The sequence below is a fragment of the Silene latifolia genome, chromosome Y (genome assembly GCF_048544455.1).
Source record: "Silene latifolia isolate original U9 population chromosome Y, ASM4854445v1, whole genome shotgun sequence".
Taxonomy (NCBI): Eukaryota; Viridiplantae; Streptophyta; class Magnoliopsida; order Caryophyllales; family Caryophyllaceae; genus Silene; species Silene latifolia.
The window spans coordinates 205,771,263-205,782,480 of NC_133538.1; the positions used below are offsets into that span (position 1 = coordinate 205,771,263).

Below are 11,218 nucleotides of genomic sequence, written 5' to 3' on the forward strand. Positions count from 1 at the left end.
AAAGGTTTCATTCCTAAAGAACAATGATTTTTCTAATGGTTTGCGACCTCATATAGTATCGTCTCATCAGTAGAACTTAAAAGTATCTATTGTTTTCGATGATTTTCCAAAAATGTACGAGTATTTAACCGTTGTTAGAGTACTTAATTGGCATAGTGCATTTATACGTCGATATACAGTTGGTTTGCTTGAATTGCTTCTCATTCCGTGATTTTAACTTCACTACTAAGCCAGATGACGCAAATGATGAAGGCGGGAATGCGGGATGGTTGAGTGACTTGAGTCATTGCAACTCGACTTTAATTCAAACAAGCTCGCGGAAGGTTGCATTGGTACTATCTACAAGGTGAAGTTACTCATAATTTATACTATGTATGCATTATGGAGGATTAGCTCTTAATATAGGCTGAATGATATAATTAGATGCCAAAGGAATATTACCTTAACACCCTATTCTTTTGAACTTAATTTCGGTTTCTATATGTTCAGTTCAGTTCAGCTCAATTGCGCTATATTAATTATAGTATAAACTTACTTTTGTTTTTACTAAATAAAAGAAAATTTGCCATAAGGGTCAAGTTCTGGTTATTAATTTAGTCTCGAGTCGGGGGCGTTTTAAAATAAATGGAGGCCCTGTGGGTGTGCACCACGAAAAAATGAGGCCTCAAATATCAATGCACAAGTGTAATATAGTTCGAAATTTGTATTGAAGTTCATTTATAAAACTTGTAAATTTGGTGACCAAAACCAGACGCCTAGCTCCGTGTTCGTGGCTGCACACTTGCACAGGTCCTTAGACGCCCCTGTCTAGAGTTTTGGGTAGCATCTACAAACTTATAAAGTAACTAGTATAGTTCCCGTGCTACAGCACAACAGGGTATTTTTTAGATTTGTTTATAAAGAGACTTTCTTATCAAATTAATTGCATAAATTAACTGTACTTGCAGTTTAATGTTATGATGTACTGCGTACTAAATATAATCTTAGCAAGAGGTAGAAAACGAAAATTTACTACCATCAAAAGACATTTTAAGTTAAGTTATTTTTGTCTTAAACTATTTTTACTTTACGGTAAAAAATAACACTATAATATTAGTATATCATTACTTGATATGATATTAAAATAAAATTAAGTGATGTAAGATTTAGTTAAAACGCCTATTAACCTTATAACGAAAACAGGTAAAATTAGTATACTACGCATTTAAAAAGACAATTTATAAATAATTAAACTAATATTTTTATTTTTTATTTTTAATAAAAAAAATACATAAAAATTTGTTACGTCCTTTAGAAAACCATATTTAGAGTCTAACTGTTGAAAGATAATATAAGAAACAGATTGAAACAGATTCGTTTAATTTTAGAGGGTAAATGATGAACAATAATTATGGTAAAGATTGTATAAGAAGCAGATTTGCGTAATTTTCGAGTGTAACTGATGAAGGATAACATTTGTGGAAATGATTGCCTAATAAATTAGTGATAATTTTTTTGTAAAAGAGGTAAAATATAAATGTAATATTGTTTCCATTTATAGTTTTGGGCGGGAAAACTACTAAGAGTTTTTATTCTCTTAGTAGTAAGGGGGATTAAGTACCAAACCAACACTATTCAAGCAATTAAACTCCTAAAACATAATTAATTAAATTCCTCCCAAGAATCAACCAAATAAACACATGATGATGCCGGAATTATCCCGAAAACAACATTGAGAATCAACTGACCTTGGATTCACGGTATATTAAAGGCTCATGATCTTTTAAAGGGTTACTTTCTATGGGGTACGGGTAAACCGTAATTCAGGAATGATCTAAATTCTAATAGTTCCGTCCCAACCAGCAGTCACAATGACCATACCCCAGACATGGGAGTCCGACTTGCTTTGACATGTTCTAAGGAATTTGTATTCGGACTTGTGTATGGAAGAGGTTTTCGTTGGATTAAGAAGCTAATGATTGGAACGGAGGAAGTACTAAATACCATAAAATCGTAAGGAATTTGACTGCCAAGATTACTTCATCTATTACTTTCCGATCAACCTTGATTCGATCTTGAAACATATTTATGAAACATCCCTTCAAATTGAACCTTACACCCACTTGATGCCATAGGACACTCGCATATTAGCTTGCACAATTTCGATTCCATCCTTTTTCGAACTTCCTCTGTGAAAAATTTGGGACCAACTGCCCTAAAGTAGAAGTGCTCCAAATCTATGGCACCACTTAACAAGTATTGTACTAGTTTTAAGAATGATTTTCCAGGCTTGCGATAAGTCGTACAGTACGCTTCAATCTCTAGTCTCTTGAGTACTCGTCGTGAGGTTCTTTTACGGTTAGGCTTCCCGAGGTTCCTCTCTCTCGTGATACGTCTATCCCAATCGAATTTTAGGGTCAGAACATCTAACAAAGGGCACAACTCTAATAATGACGCCACGGTCTTGATGTTATACCATTTTTTCATAATTAGTGTACATCGAGTTACGTTGCAAAACACGGTCGACGACACCTTATGAAGTACATAATCATCAAGTGTGAGGGAACTTACATTACTAATTGCCTGATAAAACTCTGACATTACTTTCTTTTCATCCCGGCTTTGTAGTCTAACGTTGTGGTTGATGAATTCGATTTTTACTTCACACAACGCTGAAGGTTTAACTTCGAAACTAAAGATGGCGGATTTTACAGTATGGCAAACCAACTGCTCTAACTTTGGGGCATTAATCACAACTGCAAAACGTCTATCTTCGATACAACCTGTGTCGATAACTAGCCGTCGTAAATTTCGATTGAAAACCTTAATGTCGTCACGTTCCGGTGTCCACATAAAGAAGAAATCTATTAAAGACAAATCTTCGAGAGATGGACAAGCCTCGATTAACGTTCCCAACAACTTCAAATCAACACGATAGCGTGTAAATCGTAATCTCTTCAAATTAGGAAGATTGATTTGTCCATCATCAGGCAACTGCAAATTATATACGAAGTATAACTCAATTGACGTCAGCGAATGCGTTTGTAAAACAAAACTTGGCAATATATTCTTACGGTAGCTGCAACCCTTAAAACGAGGAGGACATGCTAACTTGAGTTCACGGACGTTGCGGTCACAAGCTTGTCGAAACCAAAAATCCAAAAGAGAGAGCGAGATTGAGTCGTCAACTTCAACCGCATATTTGACGAAGAAACGGTAGATTGACGGTGAGGTAATATGTGACATGAAGTCAGGAAAATTCTTGAAATCAGGGAGTTTTATATTTATAGAGGTTACTTTAGTCCAAAGACCACACCATCGACGGGATAATGACCCCGTAACGATGGCAAATTGGAGAGGAAGGAAAGAGATGATTTCGATAATAACGTCGTCGGAGAGGGAACTCAGCCTATCTACGCTATGATTACTAAGTTTGACGCCCATCTCCATTCTTTTAAGGCCTAAACAAATTTCAAGCTTCAGGGTTTAAGCGTGTTCTTGACCTAATTTTTGTCTCTTTCTTTTGCTTATATACGGAATAAATGGAGTATAAGATAAATTACTTTTACCCCAAAAATAATAAGAAGTTTACATAAACAGAGTTTCCTTAAATTTTTGCCAAGAAAAGGAAAACAAAGAAGCTATAAGAGCCAAAAACAATAGAAAAAGAAGTTTACATAAACGCCGCTTTAAGATATTGCTCATATGTTATAAAAATATTCTATCATGAATGCCGCTTTAAGATATTGCTCATATGTTATAAAAATATTCTATCATGATTATATATTTGTATCACACATATCAAATGTCTCGCTGATTTGCCAATTATTTCTACATACAACATTCTTGCCTTCTTATTGAAAATATCGGGGAAAAAACTCAAAAAATTTGCAAATTATATATAGGCTCGGTTTGGGCTTGAGTTTGGCTTGAGCTCACATTAAAAATCGCAAGCTTGATAACGAGCAACTTTTTTTTCAAGCTCGGGTAAGCTCGAAACCGGCTCGAGCTCGAGTTTTGGTTCTTGAGCACAAGCCGAGCAAGGCCAAGCTCGGGCTCGACTCGTCTCGTTAACACCCCTAGTCGGGTCATTAGACTCGGAAGTCGTAAGTTAAAAAAAATTAGGTCAAATACACATGCCACACACGCTTAAACCTTTTTCGTAGAAAACAGAGATGACTATCAAACGTAGGAAACAAAGCTATGACAGGCTCAGCATTCTTCCTGTCGAAATTCTTATCGAAATTATCTCTTTGCTTCCTCTGCGATTAGCCATCGTTACGGGGTCTTTATCCCGTCAATGGCGTGGTCTTTGGACTAACGTGACCTCTATAAATATAGGCAGCCATGAATTAAAGTACTTTCCTGAGTTCATGACGCATATTACCTCACCGTCAATAGACCGTTTTGTTATCGAATCAATAGATCAAGGTAAAAACAGCATCTGGCCGCCTCTTTTGGATTCTTTGCTTCGGCAAGCTTGTGACCGCAATGTCCGTGAACTCAAGTTAACGTCGATATTTGGTTTGCAGTTGCCTGATCAAATCAATCTTCCAAATTTGAAAAGATTGTTGCTTAACCAATTTCCTTTCGATTTTGAGTTGCTGGCAACGCTATTGAAGGCTTGTCCATCTCTCGAGGATTTGCTTTTAGAATTCTTATATTGCGACGGATTTCAACATGATATTATGATTTCCAATCGAAATTTAAGACGGTTGGATATCCACACAAGTATTATATGGAATATCATAGTTGTGCTTAATACCCCAAAGTTGGAGCAGTTGGTTACGCATACTCTAAAATCCGTCATATTTCGCTTTGAACAGAAACCTCTTTCGTTCTATGAAGCAGAAATTAACAGCGGCAGCAATGAACATTTATCCGAGGATCAAAACAAGGCAATGTCGGAATTTTATGGGGCTATTAGTAATGTTAGGTTCCTCAAGCTTGACGTTTTTGTACTAGATAATGTGTCTACCGTCTTTGGCAACGTAAATCGACTTGCACTAAATATGAAATTGTGCCACAACATTGAGATCGTGCTGTCATTAATCGAGTTGTGTCCTTTATTAGACGTTCTTACCGTAGACTTGTGGGATATAAGTAACGAGGATACACAGACAACCCTCGTGAATCCTGGCCGTATAGGAGGAATCTCACGACGAGTACTCAATAGGATAGAGATCGAAGGTGGCTGGACATATCATAAGGTTGCACAATCATTCCTAAAGCTAGTACGGTACTTGTTAAGCGGCGAAATAGACATAGATCACTTTTGTTTAAGGGTGGGCTGTCCTAAACATTTCGCACAGAAAAGTAATTTAAATCTTAGACGAAAAGAGGAGTTGAATTTGTGCAAGCTACTATGCAAGTATTATATGGCATCAACGCAATTTGAGGTTGAATTTGTAGGGATGTTTCACAAATATGTTTCGAATAGTCGGTTGAAAAGGTTGACAAGCAGTAGATGAAGTTATCCCTCTGCCTTTTAATTCCTAGCAATTTTATCGTATTTTTTTGTGTGTGAAGGGAGTCACATGCGTGAATATGCTACTGACGGGGTTTGAACTGTGGTCATGAGTGTATCACCCCCATGACTATACCCGTTAAACTAGCTGACATCTGCATGTTTCTATGGTATTTATATGTACTCTGTAATTTATGCTTAACTCTATCTGTTAACTTATCGATTTTATGAGAAACATCTATTTAATTTATGATACGAAAATTGTCAAGAGTTATGAACTTGCAGCGGAAACATCACGAAACCAACAATAATTGTAAGATAATATAAACGGCAACTTAAACAATCATTGACTCATTGTATCGCAATGTTTCAAATTAAAGACTCCTGCCTATTGTAACTTTGTAAGATAATATAAACGGCAACTTAAACAATGAAAAGTATACTTTTGCATAAGATGCAACATTCACTATTGTAAAAAAAAGAAAAAAAAAACACTAAAGCAAAAACGGCTAGAATGTGAGGGGAGTTTCAACCACGGTATATTCTTAGTATTAGTACAAACGCCTTCAAGTTTTAGAGCAAAAACGTCTAGCACGGGGCACAAGTCTAGTAATGACAACACTAAATTACTATCAAGGGTATCGACGTATTGTTTCATGTTTAACGTAACCCTATTTACATTGCAAAACACGGTACATATGCAATCTAGTACTGCAACATCCAATGTAATCAAGCCAACACTAGAAATCGCTTCGTAAAATTTTGACATCGACTTCTTTTCTTCATCGTCTAGATGATGATGCTTTTCAGTAACTTGGAGTTTAGCTTCACGCAACGCAATTGGTTCTTCCTCGAGGCAAACTATCGCAGCTAACGGAGCACAAACATTCAGATACTCTAATTTTGGGGTGTTAATCACAATTTTGCTTTTACTCTAGGCACTGATCTAAAGACAACTCTTCAAGCGATAGACAAGATTTGATTAGTTTTCCCAGGAACTCGCAACGAATATAAGAAAAATTAAGGCTTAGCTTCTTCAAATTGGGTAAAATGATGGAATCAGCATCGTTAGGTAACTCCCAATCGACCATCGAGTCCAACTCGATGGATACCAGTGACCGCGTTTGAAAAATATAACTCGGTAATATAAGCTTATACTTACCATAAAAATAAGAGGGGCGCGTAAAATTGAGTTCACAGACATTCCAGTCACAAATTCGGCGAAGCCAAGAATAGTCAGGAGGCCGCCAATGCTTGCTCGAAAAATTGCCATCAAAATCGAGATGGAAACGATGGATGAAAGGGGAATTAATTTGCAACATGACGTTAAGAAAAACATCAGAAAATATAAACTTATAATCGGACTTACGATCGCTTATGATAATGGAGGATATGTTCTTCCATAGACCACGCCATCGACTGGATAGTAACCCGGTGACAACGGCTGATCGAAGAGGAAGACAGGAGATAATTACGATAAGTAAATCGTCATGGAGTGAACTCAGCAGGTCATTTGTTTGTTCTTCACTTTGAAAGTTGTTATTTTTCCTCCGTCTCTTCTTCGCCTTTTCTTCGACGGCCATCGATGTGGTTTAAAGTGGCTAAAGAGAGTTCAGGACTTTAGCGTTTAAGGGTTTTCACTCTTTCACAAGATCTTCCCAGTGTTTTGGTTGAGTTATGATTTGACTGTGTATAACCTAATTTGACTTTTACCGCAAATGAAAATAAATTGGGATATTCTCTCCAAAAAAAAATTGGGATATTCTATAGGCTATCCCTTTGTTTTTGTATATTCTACCCTCGTTTTGAGCTAGAAATTTTTGACTGTCTATAATTCTTGGTTACGAACTCCAAAAACGACTAATCTTTTTTCCAGACTAAACATCTCGTATAGATGATCAATTTGAAAAAAAAAATCGTTACTTTATGAACTCGTATCCATGAGCTATAGTCAGTCAAAGTTTATTTGGTTAAAAGTATTTGACCGACCATCACTCTTGCAACAAGTTCATAAAGTGACAATTTTTTTTTAAATCAAATATCTCGGAAAAACGATCAATTTGAAAAAACAGTTACGCCGCGTTCCGATTTCATTACCATGAATTATGCGCGGTCAAAGTTTTTTAGTAGGAAAGGAGGGGTACCCCTTAAAATATAAAAAAATATAGTGCTACCAATCTACCATGTAGAATATCCCAAATAAATTTAATACATTTATTTAAATACTAATTTAGATCTCGCACAATGAATGCGTGGTATTTATAGAGTCTTTATTTTTTTTATTACTTATGCTGCTAAATTAACACCTCATTAAGTTTTCATATTTCACATTATTATATTTTGCCGTGAAAAAAAATATTGAACTACAAAACTATTTAATAAAATTTAGTAATGTCATGAAATGTGTATATTAATGAATTTTTTTTTATCACTAAGCTAATAATTTCATTTTATAAATTTCTCAAATTATATTTTTTTTTTCACAAATCTAAAATATAAATTTATATTTTTGTTTTATATAGAGCAAATATGCTTTAAATTATTCTCCAACAAAGATTAAAAATTTGTATTTAGACTTTTATTTTATTTTAATTAAAAAATTAATTAAGTTTAATGAAAAGTTATATTTTAATGAAAAGTTAATAGTTTAATGCTCATTTGAGATTTGTTATATATGGTAATAAATATGACTATAGCCATATGGAGCTCTAACGACGCTTTCATCGCAATGTCTCAAAGACTCCTGCCAAGAATACAATCAATAACAATGTAAACTGCAAATAAAAAGTAGTAGCAAATTGATAAATTAACAAGGTACAATTGTTTAAAAAAAACATAAAATCAATTATTCTTTCTAAAATTTGAAATTGTCTCCTGACGAACAACTAAAATTGATAACTTTACGACTTGCTCCTCGAACTTTAGGACCAGCTCTTCGTGACATCTTAAAATACTCCCCTACAAATTCGATCTCACCTTCTATCCAATTCAATGGAAGCTTGTTGAAAACCTTACACAAGTCTAATTCCATTCTTTTTTCACGGTCTACACATTCCATTTCGCGATATTTATCACCGGTTAAACTAAAATTGAAGTGCTCTGAAGCAATGCTGCTGCTAAATAACAAGTACTCAACTAGTTCTAAGAAAGACTGTACAGGCTTGTAATAATGTTCGCCCAAAAAGTATTCGATCTCTATCCGCTTAACAACTCGTGGTACGGGCCGTACATGGTCATGCGTCGGAGGATTCAAGTTCCATCTGAAATGTTTAGAAACATCTCCAAATTTTATGGTTAAAACGTCCAACGCAGGACACATATCCAGTAATGACGACAGTATTTCAATTTTATAGCACGTTCGCATATTAAGCTTAAGACGAGTTGTATTACTGAAAATAGTAGAGATATAATGTAGTACCAAAACATCCAATGTAAGTTTACTTGGACCATGGACTCTTGTCACTTGATTGACCTGGGCTTCTCAGGCCCTAAGTTTACTTGGACCAACAAGAGACGACTCAACCCAATCCTTGAACGCCTTGACCGTGTCTGGATTAATCAACCCTGGCTTGACGCCTACCCCAACTCGCACAATAATCACCTTACTCGTCTGTCCTCTGACCACTGCCCCATCATCCTTAAAACGTCCCTCCCCACTCATAATCACACTAAAGTCTTTAAATTTGAGACTGTCTGGACTACGGACCCAAACTTCCTCCCCTTTGTCGAGTCCGCCTGGTTGTCCTCCCCTGGTGATGTCCCCACCAAACTTCTCTCCCTCAGCCGTACTCTCTCTGCCTGGGCCGAAACCGTCTTTGGCAGCATTAGTAAAAACAAAAGAATTCTTAATGCTAGATTCCTAGGTACTCAACGCGACCTCTGCCTCTCTCCTGACTCGGAGTATCTTAACAATCTCCATGCCTCTCTTACCCTTGACCTCAATAGAGTCCTTGACCAGGAACATCACTACTGGCGTGATCGTGCCCGGATCAACTGGCTCATGGATGGTGACCGAAACACCTCCTTCTTTCAGAAATCCGTTGCTATGAGACGTAGTTTCAACCGCATTATTTCTCTCGAAGATGACGTGGGCCAAACCATCTCTGGTCATGACAACCTCTCTAGCCATATTACCAACTACTTCGCCAAACTCTATTCCACTGAGAAGCTTTCGAATACTTGGGTCACTCGCAACCCTTGCCCTCCAATCACCTCTTACATGATTCCATCCGAGGACGAAATTCGCCTTGCGCTGTTCGCTCTTGGGTCCAAAAAAGCCCCTGGGCCGGATGGTTTCCACGCCGGTTTCTTCAAAAAATGCTGGCATGTCATCAAACAGGACATCATCCCCTTCATCCAAAACATTTATCGCACCAAACGAATCCCCAAAAGCACTAACCAAACTGCCATTTCCCTCATCCCAAAGATTCCATCCCCCCAAACCATTAAAAACTTCCGACCCATAAGCCTTTGTAATACCTCTTACAAGATCATCACTAAAATCATTGTCAACCGTCTCAAACCCCATATGCACAGCATTATCTCCCCTAACCAAGGCAGCTCGATCCCTGGGCGAGGCCCTGAAAATAATTACATCATCGCTTCTGAGATTCTCCATTCCATGCATACCTCCAAGTGTAAAACCGGGTGGTTCGCTCTCAAGCTTGACTTAGAAAATGCTTTTGATCGTCTTGAATGGGACTTCATTCACCTTTGTCTCTCCAGAGCAAATATTGACAAGGATACCATTTCTCTTATCATGGAGTGTATTTCTTCTCCCACCACTAGAGTAGCTCTAAATGGAACCCTCCTCCAAAGCTTCTCTCCCTCTAGAGGCATCCGACAAGGCGACCCGCTCTCCCCTTACCTTTTTATCATCTGTATGGAAGCCCTCTCTACCCTCATCCATCAGTCCTGCCTTGACTTTGATTGGGCCCCTTTCCCGTTGGGTAAAGGTGGTGCTTCCTTTTCCCATCTCCTTTTTGCTGACGACATCCTTCTTTTTGGGCGCACAACCGAACGAAACCATTGCGCCCTCCAAGACATTCTTTTTAACTTTTGTTCATCCTCGGGACAAAAAATCAACTTCTCAAAAAGCAAGATCTCTTTCTCCAAACACACTTCTACAGAGAATACCCACATGTTTGAAAATGCTCTTAGCATTAAAGCTACCCCCAACCTTGGCACTTACCTTGGTTTCCCCCTTAAAGGAACTAAACCCAAGAAAGCTGACCTCCGTCACATCATCGATGCCCTCCACTCCAAATTGTCTAGCTGGAAATCCAAATTCTTGTCGATGGCAGGAAGACTCTGCCTCATTAAGTCCACTCTCAATGCCATCCCTCCCCATTCTATGCAATGTATCCTTCCTTCCTTCTTCTATCCTTGACGATATTGACAAGATCACCGGATCTTTTTGTGGTCGGGCACCTCTTCAAAAAAACTTCATCTCTCCAATCGGGATCGGTCACTAAACCGTTGTCCCTTGGTGGCCGGGCATTAAAGCGCCCGCCCACTCAACGATGCCTACTCTACCAAGTTGAGTTGGAATATTATCCTTAACAAGAATACTCCTGCCTCTCGTGCAATCCTAAGCAAGTACCCAACCCCCAATCCCTCCTCCTTCCGCAAGGGCTCCCACATTTGGAAGAATGTTGGAATTGGCCTTCCTTTGCTCCAACCTCATTTGATCTGGTCCATTGGTGACGGTACCTCCATCTGGCTCTGGACCGACAGTTGGTCCACCCTTGGTCCACTCAGAGATCTTATTTG

The 11,218-nt window shown here is 37.8% G+C and overlaps 2 protein-coding genes across 2 annotated transcripts; one reads left to right on the forward strand and one right to left on the reverse strand.

Moving 5' to 3' along the window:
- Positions 1 to 2,037: 2,037 nt before the first annotated feature.
- LOC141629939 (F-box/FBD/LRR-repeat protein At5g22700-like) lies at positions 2,038 to 3,429 on the reverse strand. Its single transcript, XM_074442850.1, has one exon. It carries the CDS (start codon positions 3,427 to 3,429, stop codon positions 2,038 to 2,040), a length of 1,392 nt encoding a protein of 463 aa, XP_074298951.1.
- Positions 3,430 to 4,154: 725 nt separating this feature from the next.
- LOC141629940 (F-box/LRR-repeat protein At1g06630-like) lies at positions 4,155 to 5,450 on the forward strand. The gene has a single exon (XM_074442851.1). The coding sequence runs from the start codon at positions 4,155 to 4,157 to the stop codon at positions 5,448 to 5,450; it is 1,296 nt and encodes a 431-aa protein (XP_074298952.1).
- The last annotated feature ends 5,768 nt before the right edge of the window (positions 5,451 to 11,218 follow it).